This window comes from Salvia splendens, chromosome 3 (assembly GCF_004379255.2).
Source record: "Salvia splendens isolate huo1 chromosome 3, SspV2, whole genome shotgun sequence".
NCBI classification, from domain to species: Eukaryota; Viridiplantae; Streptophyta; class Magnoliopsida; order Lamiales; family Lamiaceae; genus Salvia; species Salvia splendens.
Window position 1 is genome coordinate 13,246,803 of NC_056034.1, and position 15,902 is coordinate 13,262,704.

Here is a 15,902-nt window from a genome sequence, read left to right on the forward strand (position 1 = left end):
ATAAAATTTGCAATATGTAGAGTTGGTTTTGGATTAGTAGGATAAAGAATCGAAGAAAAACGAAAACAGCGAGTCCTAACTTTCAATAAATGTAATAGTACATGGTAGTACTATAACAAAAATAGTATTATTTGTATTAATATTGATTGCTAATTAAACTGCAATTATTCATAGTCGATTAAATGGACGGACCTCTTACTTTCGATATATAATTAAACTTTTACGTGTTTATTCAGTGTGTAACGACTTATTGATCCAAGTTGCGACGTGCCTTTTTTTATTAGTATTTTGATAATTTAGATAGTGGCTATTATTTATTATTTATTAACCTAGTGAGGGTAGGAAAGTTATTCGAATTAGCAAACTAAATTCTGATGAATCCTTATTCAAATTGCAGATTAATTGTGTGTGGACTAATCGGAACAAAAATTCAAACGCATAAATAAGATTTTCTAAAAATACAAATAGACGTTTGACTTTACTTAACATAAAAAAAATTAAAAAATAGTTGAAGCAAGTCATGTAGTATTTTTTCAATATTAGTATTTATTTTCAACTTTCTTCTAATAAAATCTTTAATTCGAAATTCTCTCTATCATCAAGTAATTCTAGAGAGATTATATTCCAAAAAACGCTACAAAAAATTTATAAATTGTTAATACTACCTATGTAAAAAAAAACGTCTCATTTCGGTATTTTTATCTATCAACCAATAAAAGTTTCATTTACTTTTTATCATTTTTAGTAATAGATCTCACATCTCACTAATTTTATCCATTCACATTTCTGATAGTAGTATATAAAAGTAGATCCACCTTCCACTTTACCTTTTTCCACTTATTTTTCAGTATATATTCTTCGTCATAATTAAGTTGAGTCAAAACATTTAGGCACAAAGATTAAGATATTGTGTTGAAAAATAGCAGAGAAAAACAAAGTAGAAAAGATAAAAATAGAGTAAAGTGAGTGATAGAATAAAGTAAGAGTGATTAAATGTCTTATTTTTTTTCAAAAAATGAAATGAATCAACTTAGTTGGAAAATCACCAAAAATAATACTCCCTCCGTCCCTGATTAACAGTCATTATTTTCCATTTCGGTTCGTCCCCCATTAAGAGTCACTATTCCTACTTACCATATTTGGACATCAAAATTACCCTTATTGTTGGCAAAATTTACAAGAAATGCCATTATTTACATTAAAAAAAGGAAATAAAAATCCCATTAGGGTTTGCAGTCAACTCTCTCATTCACTCTCGATTCATCTCTCTCATTCACTCTCTCTCACTCTCGATTCAACTCTCGCATTCACTCTTTCTCACTCTCGATTCTCTCTCTCATTAATCCTCTCAATCTAGATTTCTCCGCCTCACTCACTCTCCCCCTCCGCCTCCCTCCGAATCGATGGACACTATTGTCCCTGAAACACCGACGGACTGGGTTGATTACGACGAAATTGGTCGTCGGTCCGTGGTTCACATTGTTCCACCTTTCATAGGCGACGACGGGGCTGAAGGTCCGACACCCCCTGATTTGGTCTTTTACGGATCTGAAACCGAAGCTCCGTCCAACGCTCTCGACGGATCTGAAACCGAAGCTCCGGCTAAGGGTTTCGACGGATCTGAAACTGCAGATCCGTCCGAGGGCTTCTACGGTTCTGAAACGCTACCTCTGCCCCCATTAATCGACGAATCTAAAACCGAAGCTCCGGCTAAGGGTTTCGACGGATCTAAAATTACAGATCCTTCCGAGGGCTTCTACGGTTCTGAAACTCTACCTCCGTCCCCATTAATCGACAGATCTGAAACCGAAGCTCCGGCTAAGGGTTTCGACGGATCTGAAACTCAGCCTCCGTCGCACCCGTTTGACTGGTCGGAGACACCTTCCATTGGTTTGGATGACATCGAGGAAGGCATGGCCGCATCAATGCAGCCGGCGATGGAGCCAAATAGAGAGTACACCGACAATGAAAAAGCAATGCTATTAATCATGTTTCCTTGCCTCAAGGATCTCATCTGATTTGTGAGTTTCTTTCTGATTTTAAGGAAATGCAGCCTATTTTGCATGTACTCCATCTTTATGTGCATTGCTCCATGCTTATGTGATATTGCTCCATGTTTATGCGATATTGAGGCAGTGGGAATTGTTGATGAATGTTTATGTGAAATTGAGGCAGTGGGAATCGAAGATGAATGTTTATGTGCATTAGTGTGGCTGTTGTAAGTGTCCTCTGATGTCCCTATGCATTGTGTTGTTGTCCATATGCCCTGTGATGAAGCTTTTCTAAGGAAAAGCTCAGCCACCCCTGTGTATGGTTTGGAGGCTGTGTTAGTGTCCTCCGATGTCCCTATGCATTGTGTTGTTGTCCATATGCCCTGTGATGAAGCTTTTGAAGGGGCTGGCAGCGGAAGCGTGCGTGACAAAACGGATCACATGAATTTGATCTATTTAGCAGATTATTTAGACAAAATCTATTCGCGTAATTATCACATGTATCATGCTCATAACTTGAACTAAAACATGCTTTAGCACATTAAATTCCTAAAACATGCTTACTACGGAATTAGCCAATTTACCTCGTTGATTCAATCAAGAATCGATGATGGCTTGCTCCGTCTCCACGTGAAGATCTTCAATACAAGACCTCGGATCTTCTGACTGGTGTCCCGGACTATACGTTGATATTTGTGTGGGCAAATCTCACCAACGTACTAGGACTCGAATAATGGAAGACAGAACTCAGCTCACGGAGGAGAGCACAATTTTCGAAAATTCTCTTAAAGGAGGGGGACGAAAATTTTATGAATAAATTGTTGTGTTTTCTGTCTCCTTTATTCTCATATTTATATAAGTCACATATTGGGCCAAGTCAGGGATCTAAGGAAGAATCTGGAACAGGCCTCACCCAATTAGCTTTTTACTAATTAAATTGAACCCACAATTTAATATAAGCTTATATTGGAATATTACGAGCAGCCACTACAGAAGTAATATTGCACTGCCTTCCAAATCCGAAATTACAAGTATTCCGGGTTTCCTTTAATTGTATTTGATTTATTTCCCGCGCTTAAGATGGAAACATCCATTAATTAATTAATGTCTGCTATAGACTTAATTAATTAACACATTTCGAATTCCAAGAGTGGACTTAGCAAGAAACTCTTATTTATTATTCATAGAGTAATCAAACTCCAACTAGCTAGGTTCTGAATAATAAAACCTCGTTTCGAGCTCCTCTTGTGGATGTTATCAAACGAGACTCTCCTCGCGCACGTTTCAACATAATAGCAATCCTAGCACCTCTAGATAATGATCACCACTACCCAATATACCTGGATCGTTGGGTTACGAAAAACCCTCACCTTTGGTAAGTCAAAGTAGTGGATACTCAATATCGTATGCTCAATGCTAACGTACATTGATTAAGAAATTAATTCTCAAGACCTCGTCTTTCAGTAGATAGCATAAAGACTCGTCTTGCTGTTAGATCCATTCAGTGCTATACCACACCAACGTCATCTTATTTCAATAAGGTTTAGAAATAATCGGACTGACATTGCAACCTTTCACGATAGGTAGTCTAGGCCTATCTAGGTTGTGAAATTCTTATTTTTCTTTGTTTAGAACTGACCGTGTTACCTTAAATTGGACGACGCCCACAACCGGTCTACTAAAACAAAGACTTAGACTTTGTTACGTTTGCTCATACATTTAAATATGCAATAAACAACCATTAAATGTAAAACATAACAACATTATGACAAAAATAATCTGTTGCATTTATTGGAAAATAACCATTAGAGTTTTACAGTATCCAATCACTTGAAAGGTGATTTCTAGTATACAAAACCCTAACAGCTTTTCTGCGTACTTGGCTCAACCACCCTTGTGTATGGTTTGGAGGCTGTTGTAAGTGTAATGTGTTGCTCCTATGCCTTGTGCTGTTGTCCATATGCCCTGTGATGAAGCTTTGCTGAGGGAAATGCAAAAAAAGCCACCCCCTATGAAGGCTGATTTCATGTGATAATACAAAAAATATTCACTGATTACTTAATAGGGTGTACAGTGATGATGTTTATACAAAATGCAGCCTATTTAGCTTAGTAAGCCACCCCCTATGAAGGGTTTGGAGGCTGATGCCATGTGATGAAACTTTTCTGATGGCATTAAAAAAAATGTAGCCTATGCACAAAAAAAGAGTTTACATCTTAAACACAAACATATGTTGGTGCTTATACTGTAACTCCATCACCTAATATTATGTCTAGTACCCTAAAGCATGGTTAAGAGGCCCTATGTCATATGTGTCTCCAGTGTTGTTTTCAGGCAGCTTTAGGTACTCCAAACTCTCTCTCACCAAACCCTCTTCAACATGAAGTTGTAAAGGCAACCCCTCTGTTCTGTGCAATCTGTCTTTGTTTAAATGAGGGATCTTGTAGTCATTCTTCCCATGCACTTCTAATATTGCTGTCAAACAGCTTTGCAATATGATGAATACTCTATTGAGAGTTTGTGGTGAGAGTTCTTCAAATGAGGTAAACACATTCCTCAGCAAGTCATCTACACTTGTGGCTATTTTGTCATCTTGAAGTGATTGTATTGCCCTAAAATACCCAAGGTCTAACACATTTGTGTCTGGGGAGTTGGGCGGTTGGCTAATTAGATGGAATTCAAACCCATCAGTACTAGGAAGTGACTCAAACTGTTGGTCAGCAGCTCTTAGGTGAGGTTTGGCATATCTTGCTGGATGAAAATCTTCTTGCTTGCATTAGCTGGCCACTTGGCCTTGATTGTTGGTATAATCTGTGCATGATATGTGTATGTGACTAAGTGATGACATTAATAATGTCTGATAGATTTAATGACAGAATAAATTGGTATACCTGGTTTAGGAGACAAGTTGTCATGATTTCCTTGTTAATGGATTGAATAGGCTTTGTCTCAATTGTCCCTTTTGGCCTGTTCTTTGAACTTCTTTTGACTAGTACTTCCTTTGTGAACGGGAATAAGCCTACTTTACCATCAAATATGGTTTCCCCATCACTGCCAATAAGTGGCCTACTGACAGCAACCATGAACATCACTTTAGTGATGAATCTCTTGAACTTACAGGACCTGTATGGCACATCTTCATCGGGCAAAAGGTAGTATCTGTCTGATGTCTTTGTCATGTAGAACCATTTCTCGTCAATATGAACAATGTTGTGCATTGAATGGTAAAGAAGTTTACCATCAGCTAATGTTGGTTGAATATGAGCAAGACACCATTTCATCCTTGCAATTTTGTTGCTTTCAGTCAGTATAGGCTTGACAACACTTGTATGAGGTTTCAACTGATTACTCTTAATAAATCTACCAATTGTTGTCTTGCTTACTTCCATCTTAGAAGCAACCTTCCTTATGGTTGATCTCTCAAGCATGGATAGGTTTCTAAACTTTTCTTCATCTTGCATGAGTTTATCTTTGTGTTGATAACCTGTTGCTTTGCCTTGCATCATGACAGGTTCCCCTCGGTCTATTTGCTGCTTGCTGATCTGCCAAATTCTTAGTGCTGTCCTTTTATGGATGTTGAATCGTTTGGCTGCCTCTGTAAAAGAACCTCTTGGCAGCACTCCAGCCTTACTTCGCTGTAGAAGAAACTGCGCAATGAGGTTTTTTTGTTGGCTGTTCAACGCTAATGAAACCCGCTCCCTTCCACCCTGCCCCTGCTCCTGCTGCTCGTGCTCATGGTCCAACTCTCGGACCACCTCAAGCTCCATTGCCCAGTGATGAAGATTTTCGGAGGGTATTTCACTTTAAATATGTTTTCCTTTCTTTTTTGTTTTGGTTGGTGGAAGTAAATGAAGAGTAGAAATGAAAGTATTTATAGGAGTTGGTGGACTTTGAAAATCCTTGTAAATGTTCCCTCCTTGTTGTACAAATTCCCTCCATGGAATGAAATTGGCTTTCCCTCTTTATTTTTTGGCAGGAGTTTGAATTTGAGCCATTTTTTTTCAATCCTCTGAGGTCTCTATATTGCAAATGCAGCCTATTTTTTTTTCCATTCAATTTTGCTAACACAAGTTTAATTAATCAAGTGTAATCAATGGAATTTATTTAATCACTACACCATTATCTAATCCTCCAAAATTTATTTGCACATTGAATAGTTTAATTAAATTTATTACACCAAAAGTCAAAGAGGTCACATATTTGACTACCTAACTTCATTTATTACACCACACATTTAAATAGTTCCTTAAAACCAGTGCAGAGTCAAAGAGTGACTTCTAATTGGAGACGGATGGAGTATTACTCAACTTAATTGGACGAGACATACGAGACGAGTAGTATTTCTTAACAATGTGGTCTTGTAATCATGGATAGAAATGATAGATGGAGGGAGTAAGAGCAGGAATAAAGCTTGGGGTCGGGCCGCATCTCGCGAGTCCCGGCCCGTCCCGCGCGTTGGAGGAGGAGGTGGCACGGCCTGGGCCGGTCCCCGTGCCGCGATCGCGGCCTGGTGCCCGTCCCACGGCCCGGCCTGGGACGGCATTATTCGGGAGCCGGGCAGCATCCCCGAGTCCCGGCCCAGCGTTACACGCTTCTCGGGTCGGGCCGCAACCGATTTTTATTTATTTTTTTTAAATTCGAAATTTTTTTATAAATACTACTCCTTTTCATACACATTCAACTTCAAATCTCTTCTTATAATTCCAAAAAATGCCTCCTCGTCAAAGAATATTCGAAGATCAATTGACCCGGGTGTTAGGCGAGGCGCTGCCGGCAATCCAAGAAGAAATGAACAATGGAGTTGAACCCTTCCATGCTTGGAACGAAGAACAAACCCGGGTACCACGTTCCCGGATGTATATTCACCGGGACCGTGAAGCAGCTGCGTTGCAGCTTTTCACGGATTATTTCTCAAGAGATCCGCGATGGAGAGATCAGATGTTCCGTCGCCGGTTCCGGATGCGGAGGCCTTTGTTCCTACGCATTGTCAACGCAGTTGTATCTCGTGACATGTATTTCGGCCAAACTACCGATGCTGTGGGCCGGCAAAGTATATCGACGTTGCAGAAATGCACGCCTGCCATTCGTCAACTCGCTTACGGAACTACATCAGATATGTTCGATGAGTATCTCCATGTAAGCGAGCCTACTGGACGGGAGTGTCTCGCGAGATTCTGTCGGACAGTCATCGAAGAATTCAAGGATACGTACTTGAGAAAGCCAACGAACGACGACGTTAGAAAGTTGGTCGACATGCATGAACGGGTCCACGGCTTCCCGGGATGCTTGGAAGCATCGACTGTATGCACTGGCAGTGGAAGAATTGTCCAACGGCTTGGAGAGGACAATACACTAGCGGGCACAAGGGCACACATCCGACGATTATCTTGGAGGCCGTTGCCGACCAACGATTGTGGATCTGGCATGCCTACTTTGGTGTCGCGGGGTCCAACAATAACCTCAATGTGTTGAACGAGTCTCCATTATTCAACGACTTGTGTGCCGGGCGAGCACCGAATATAGAGTTCACGGCCAACCAACGTCGGTATAGTATGGGGTACTATCTGGGAGACGGGATCTACCCTCGATGGCCCGTGTTCGTGAAGACTATCACAGCTCCGACAACCGATCGGAGGGCAATGTTTGCCCGAAGGCAAGAGGCGGCTCGGAAAGATGTCGAGCGTGCATTCAGAGTCCTCCAAGCGCGGTGGGCTATCGTGAAGGGAGCGGCCCGTGGTTGGCAGCGGTCACACATCGCCGACATCATGTATGCATATATCATAATGCATAACATGATCGTTGAGGACGAGCAATATAACATCACATCGTGGAGCGACGATCCGCTCGCCAGCACCGGGAGTGACTACGTTGTCACCGAGCCGCCCGTGCAGGGCCTTCCTCCCGACATTCGCAATGTCATGGCCCGTTCAGCTGCGATGCGCCAAGAGGAACAACACACTCGCCTCCAAGCCGATCTAATCGAAGAAATTTGGACTCGCACCAACGTTTTCCAGCATTGACGTTATGTTTTTATGTATTTTATTTTCAGTTTTAAAATTTATATGTTGTAATTTTGCAGTATTCGGCGAAATTAAATTTTTCGTGTTATAAATCTCCGGCGTTTTTTATTTTATGTTTAAAATAGGTTGGAGTTGTGAATAGTGTCATTTATTAGTTGCGGCCCGAGTTGCGGCCGGCAGGGTTGGAGGCTTCTCAGGCCAGGCCGCAACTGTAGAGGAATGATGACGTGGAGGGGACTTGGGGCCGGAACTTGGGACGGGGTTATTTATGCTCTAAAAGATTTTAAAATTAAAATTTAGCAAAATATCGGTTGAATCATGGGAAAGTCTTTTCAATCATAAACCGGATTACGTGTAAAGAAGAAAAAGTGAGTTGCCGACAGACTTAATGACGTTGCAATTGGGGGATCCAAGATCTAATCCATTGACCACGTGTTATTAAGTTAGAAAATACAGTACATTAAATAATTCTGATCCAAATCATTCTATTTTAATATTTTAATATTTAAATATTCATATATTCCTTTTAATCTTACATGGAAAATCCAACAACGAAAGAATTTGCAACGAAAATAAAGATTAAATGAAACGCATATATTTTAGAAATTATTTTGATACATTTATTCGAGGGATCATTTCAACTACACACTACTTGTGACATCCGTAACCCAAATCATACATCATATTGCATAATTACCTATTTTATTATAATTACATGAAATATTTTAGAGATTTAAGTGGGTTGCTATATCATGTGGTGTTTAGTAAACTATGAGAGATTAAGTTAATTATAACTTTTTGTATCTAGAAATATACTTTCATGATATTAGCAATTATGTGTCACATAATTACATGTAATTGAGTTTTAAATTAGAATAATGGATTTATGTGTTAGATGTTTATGTATATGTACGTGTTAGACTAGGAGTATTTTTCTAATTACTAAGCTATGTTTATATATTTATATATAATATATGAAATGATATTTTTTTAGTACTAATTATATAAGTGACGCGTAGCACTAGTACTTAACTAAGAACATGCCATTTGGAGTTAAACTATCAAACTTATATGCATGAGTCGGCAATTGACCGACGTGAATGTTTGTAAATTATTATTCATATTTATGCATCAATATATAAAAAAAGAAAGGAGATTTTTAGGAGAGTTCAGTGGAAGGAAAAAAAAACATACGTGATTCTTATATGATATAGTAACATAATTATAGTACATATATATTATTAATAAGGATGTGGCTTATATTATCAGTTAAATAAGGAACATATAGTTTTGAAGATAGTGCATACAAGTGTCAAATTTTAAGGTTTGCATGCATAAGTATATATACAGGAGTGCCATTTGTAATTAAATTAAATAAAGTAAATGAAAGGTTATGTAATATATGTGGCCATTTATTAAACTTTCATGCACAATAGCAATAAATTGCAGTGTTTTCTTTATATTAAATTATTTACAAGGGTCGTCGAGCAATAGTTATTTAGTTTCCCCACGTCGGCCAAACCGACTTAAGACACACATATATTTCATTAACAATTCTTTATTAGGCAAGAGGGGAGGAATAGTTAAAAAAAAGGAGGGGAGAAGAGAAACAGAGGATTAGAAAAAGGGAAACTAGTGAAGGAAAAAAGAAATGAGGAAGGGAAATATTATTCCAGTAGGAGGAAATTTTGAAGGAACAAGGGTCGTAGATGGAAAGATGGATTCAAAAGTTCAGACAACTATTATCGAAGTCAAGGTGTGTATAAATCACACTTTTAATTTTACCTGTTTTATTTGCTTCCTTGCTAGGTGTTAAATAAAATGAATGATTTGATTATATGATGTGATCCAATATGATTATGTGTTATTTGATATAGATTGTGGAATATGATATGGATATGTGATTGGTGCAATGAATATGATGTTGTAAATGAATTATATGATAGAAATGTGTAATTGATGTTTTACATATGGTATTGAAAGTACATGAATCATGTGATTAAAAAGGATCTGTGACAGCCTTGTACTGGATCTGAAATTACAGAGGGACCTATGAGTCCAAATACAGAGGGACCTATGTGTCCAAATATAGAGGGACCTATGAGTCCAAATACAGAGGGACCTATGAGTCCAAATCATAATGGGACCTACGGGTCAATCATAGAGGAATCCCGGGCAGATACCAGGCTTGACTGTTACAGAATAATAAACTGAATAGAGTGGCATATGCATATGAATATGAAATGGTTTGTTTTTAAATTATGTTATATATATATATATATATTGTTTCTGATTATATGTATTGATGAAAGAATATGTTTGATGTTTGTATCATGTGAGATTAAAGGTGGAAATTTATATATACTGAGTTGTGGCTCATATAAACCACTAAATTTTTCAGGAATAAGATAGCAGTAATGTTTTGACTGACATGGGTCATAGGAACTCCACATGTTTATCAGGTTCGGCGGCTGACGCATATTGGCAACCTTCTCATCCTCATCTTTTTGCATGTAGATAAATGTATAGTATATAGAGTGGTGAGAGGGTTCCACTACTTTACAAGATATTTTGAAATATGTATCGGATAAGTGTTGGTTTGAACTTATATAATATGAGTGTTCTATGAATTAGACACTGTATTGATTGCTTTTATGATAAATGATTTATTTATTAAAAGAATATATGTCAGAGGGGTTGAGGTGTGACAGTTTAGGTGGTATCAGAGCGGGGATAGAATCCCGCTGGGACATAGTATTCATGTATATCATATGATACATTTATGTTATAAGTTTCATTTGCATTTGTATTGTCATGAACATATCTCACTGAGGAGAGAAGAGTCAGCCGCCCTGCATCATCAATTAATTATAGAAACATCTCATATACATATTGCATCATATGATGATTTCCAATAAATACATGGACCAATGATGAGTCAAAGAGGTAGAAACATTAAATAGCACCGAAAAGTGGAATTGTTGCCTTTATGAGACTACTGATCCGACCGAGGCCGAGATAGGGTTGAAAAGGATAGAACATGTGTTCAATCGTATGAGTTGTATGTCAGACGAGCGTTTTGATTACATAGTGTCTTTTCTTTGAAGCAATACTTACTATTGGTGAGAAACAGTCCCACAAGCTATTATACAATCTTTGGTACTAAGTTCAGACGATTTTTCTAGAGAATTTAATGATAAATATATGCAAGAAGTGTATTGTGATGATGAAGTAAAGAGAGATTCTGTCTTTAAACAAGAACTATGTTTGTTGTTGATTATGAGCTGGCATTGTTTCAATATACACGGTTTAACTAGACTGCGTGGTGCGAGTTAATTCAGTTGAGCTGCCAGCGAATATTGATTCTCTTATTCATACACAAATTTGATATTATCATGGGTATAGATTGGTTGTCACTTCATCGAACTAAGGCAGCTTGTCATGTTAAAGAAATGGTAATATAATCATCGAGACGAGATGGAGTGATATTTAATGGTATCAACCAATGGCAACTTGTCTTATATTAGCTACATCGACTTTTCAATTTATTCGAAGTGGAAATCTTTCTGGATTATCACCTGATCAAGAGACAAACTTCACTATTGAGTTACTACCAGGTACTGCATCTATTTCTATTCATCCTTATCAAATGTCTTGATTAGAGTTTCAAGAGTTAAATAAATAGTTACAAGAGTTGTCAGACAAGAGATATGTATGACTCAATGTTTTACTTTGGAGAGCACCAATATTATTTTTGAAGAAGAAAGCCGACACACTGCGACATTATATACACTATTGGAAGTCGAATCAAGTGACTGTGAAGAATAAATATCTATTGCCGAGAATAGAAGACTTATTTGATCAATTTCAAGGTACATGATATTATGTTATTTACAGTAATGCACTGCAACATGGATTTGGTTTTCTATTTCTGATCTGGATTTCTATTAAAAAAATGGAAAGTTTATTGCTTATGCGTCAAGGACAATCACGAGTACATGAAGCTTCTTATTATATATCTGATCTGGATTTAACAGTGTGGTTTTCCTTCGAAGACTTGGCATCATTATTTGTATGGAGGACTACGTCAAATTCTGGTTGATCACGAGAGTTTGAAATATTTGAAGAGTGAGAATGAGTTGAATATGAGACTAAGACATTGGATGGAGTTCTTACAGAATATGATAGCACCATCGAATACTATCTTAAGAAGGTGAATGTTGTTACAGATACTTTGAGTTACAAATCAAGCAGAGTGATTACATATATACAAATATCATTATTAGAGTATTATTGTTGGTCGAAGAGGAAGAAGAAAGTCGTAAAGTTTGTTTCGAGGTGTTTGACATGTCAACTTGTTAAAGCAGACAATCATATGTCTACAGGTTTGTTGAAGCCTTTAGCTATTATAGTCTTGAAATGAGAACGCAATTACGATATTTTGCTATAGGTTACTGAGAACACAAAAAGGTAAGTTGAATCCTCGTTATATTGGACCCTATGATATTGTCGAACGAGTTGGACCATTGGCGTGCAGGTTAGCACTACCTCCGGAATTAGTACAGATTCATAATGTTTTCCACGTCAGTATGCTTCGACGTTATCGGTATGATCCGTCACATGTTCTGAGAGATCCTGATATACAGATTTCTGAGAATCTGAGTTACATAGAGGAACCAGTTAATATTGTAGACCGACAGGTTAAACAATTGCAAAGAAAAGAGATCCCAATGGTTAAAGTTAGTTGGCGGAATCATAGGGTCGAAGAGGCTGCTTAGGAAACTGAAGAAAAAAATGAGAAAGAACTATCCACATCTGTTTACGGGTTAGTGATTTTATTGGATGCATTAACTCATGGGAAAAGCGAATTTTGCGGACAAAATTCTTAAAGAGGGGAAGAATTGTGACATCCGTAACCCAAATCATACATCATATTGCATAATTACCTATTTTATTATAATTACATGAAATATTTTAGAGATTTAAGTGGGTTGCTATATCATGTGGTGTTTAGTAAACTATGAGAGATTAAGTTAATTATAACTTTTTGTATCTAGAAATATTCTTTCATGATATTAGCAATTATGTGTCACATAATTACATGTAATTGAGTTTTAAATTAGAATAATGGATTTATGTGTTAGATGTTTATGTATATGTACGTGTTAGACTAGGAGTATTTTTCTAATTACTAAGCTATGTTTATATATTTATATATAATATATGAAATGATATTTTTTTAGTACTAATTATATAAGTGACGCGTAGCACTAGTACTTAACTAAGAACATGCCATTTGGAGTTAAACTATCAAACTTATATGCATGAGTCGGCAATTGACCGACGTGAATGTTTGTAAATTATTATTCATATTTATGCATCAATATATAAAAAAAGAAAGGAGATTTTTAGGAGAGTTCAGTGGAAGGAAAAAAAAACATACGTGATTCTTATATGATATAGTAACATAATTATAGTACATATATATTATTAATAAGGATGTGGCTTATATTATCAGTTAAATAAGGAACATATAGTTTTGAAGATAGTGCATACAAGTGTCAAATTTTAAGGTTTGCATGCATAAGTATATATACAGGAGTGCCATTTGTAATTAAATTAAATAAAGTAAATGAAAGGTTATGTAATATATGTGGCCATTTATTAAACTTTCATGCACAATAGCAATAAATTGCAGTGTTTTCTTTATATTAAATTATTTACAAGGGTCGTGGAGCAATAGTTATTTAGTTTCCCCACGTCGGCCAAACCGACTTAAGACACACATATATTTCATTAACAATTCTTTATTAGGCAAGAGGGGAGGAATAGTTAAAAAAAAAGGAGGGGAGAAGAGAAACAGAGGATTAGAAAAAGGGAAACTAGTGAAGGAAAAAAGAAATGAGGAAGGGAAATATTATTCCAGTAGGAGGAAATTTTGAAGGAACAAGGGTCGTAGATGGAAAGATGGATTCAAAAGTTCAGACAACTATTATCGAAGTCAAGGTGTGTATAAATCACACTTTTAATTTTACCTGTTTTATTTGCTTCCTTGCTAGGTGTTAAATAAAATGAATGATTTGATTATATGATGTGATCCAATATGATTATGTGTTATTTGATATAGATTGTGGAATATGATATGGATATGTGATTGGTGCAATGAATATGATGTTGTAAATGAATTATATGATAGAAATGTGTAATTGATGTTTTACATATGGTATTGAAAGTACATGAATCATGTGATTAAAAAGGATCTGTGACAGCCTTGTACTGGATCTGAAATTACAGAGGGACCTATGAGTCCAAATACAGAGGGACCTATGTGTCCAAATATAGAGGGACCTATGAGTCCAAATACAGAGGGACCTATGAGTCCAAATCATAATGGGACCTACGGGTCAATCATAGAGGAATCCCGGGCAGATACCAGGCTTGACTGTTACAGAATAATAAACTGAATAGAGTGGCATATGCATATGAATATGAAATGGTTTGTTTTTAAATTATGTTATATATATATATATTGTTTCTGATTATATGTATTGATGAAAGAATATGTTTGATGTTTGTATCATGTGAGATTAAAGGTGGAAATTTATATATACTGAGTTGTGGCTCATATAAACCACTAAATTTTTCAGGAATAAGATAGCAGTAATGTTTTGACTGACATGGGTCATAGGAACTCCACATGTTTATCAGGTTCGGCGGCTGACGCATATTGGCAACCTTCTCATCCTCATCTTTTTGCATGTAGATAAATGTATAGTATATAGAGTGGTGAGAGGGTTCCACTACTTTACAAGATATTTTGAAATATGTATCGGATAAGTGTTGGTTTGAACTTATATAATATGAGTGTTCTATGAATTAGACATTGTATTGATTGCTTTTATGATAAATGATTTATTTATTAAAAGAATATATGTCAGAGGGGTTGAGGTGTGACACTACTCCATAAGGGACTCTATAAAAATCTGCAATGGGGCGGATGATAGGCCGACCGATGCCTCGGGCGCGCCATCATCCGTCACTGTGGGTGTGCGGACAATGCCCGATGCATCTTCCGTGCCCTATAGATAGTTTGCGGACGATACGCGGACGATAGGGCATCATCTGCGCCATCGTCCGCCCACTGTGGGCGAAGCGGACGATGACACGGACGATGCAAATTGTTTTTTTTTTTAATTCAAAAATTATTTTTATATAAATACCCCCTACCCCACATTCACATTTTTTTAATCAATGTAGGATTTGCCGTTTTTAATTAATCGCTGTGTTTTTTTAATTATTTTGCATTGCATATTTGAAGACATTTAAATTAATTAACAAAATAATAGTGAAACCTTTAGGGCGGCCTTTAGGGTGGCTTATAGGGCGCCCACTGCAGGTGGAATGGTAGGAGGATAAAATGATGACGTGGCGGTGCATAGGGCGCCCCATTGCTAATGCCCTTAAGGGGAGTGAGCAATTGCTAACTCATCATTTAATTGTTAACTACAACTAATTTACGACCATAGGATTTTAGAAATCCTGAGGTCTACAATTTGTCATGTGTAATTTCGTTTTTCATTTTTTAATATTAAAAGAGTGAACTACAAAAATGGTCCTTGATCTATGGGTTTATCTCGGCCATAGTCCCTTAGTCCTTGGACTTTAAAAATATCGCCAGACATCCTTGGAGTAAGGGCTTATCTCGAAAATGGTCATTTTCATTGTTTTCGGTTGAAAATACCCTTTTGTGGGGTTTTGGGGGGTTTGGGCAATTTGGTCTTTTTACACTTTTAACATTTTAAATCTGATATTATTTCAGTTATGTACTAAATCTGATATTATTTTAAAATTATCATTCTTCTTCCCTTTTGTCATCCTTCACTTTGTTTCT

The 15,902-nt window shown here is 37.0% G+C and overlaps 1 protein-coding gene across 1 annotated transcript; it reads right to left on the reverse strand.

The window, feature by feature from the left end:
* Positions 1–4,263: 4,263 nt before the first annotated feature.
* Positions 4,264–5,758, reverse strand: LOC121796606. The gene is made up of 2 exons (XM_042195421.1): positions 4,883–5,758; positions 4,264–4,701 (listed from the first exon to the last, which is right to left on the reverse strand). Exons 1-2 carry the CDS (start codon positions 5,756–5,758, stop codon positions 4,264–4,266), a joined length of 1,314 nt encoding a protein of 437 aa, XP_042051355.1.
* Positions 5,759–15,902: the final 10,144 nt, after the last annotated feature.

Bases quoted from the DNA above. Each gene is read 5' to 3' on its own strand.
- LOC121796606 (XM_042195421.1), bottom strand. From the start codon at position 5,758: ATGGAGCTTGAGGTGGTCCGAGAGTTGGACCATGAGCACGAGCAGCAG. The intron at 4,702-4,882 runs GTATACCAATTT...GCTGACCAACAG, and splicing joins CAACTTGTCTCCTAAACCAG to TTTGAGTCACTTCCTAGTAC.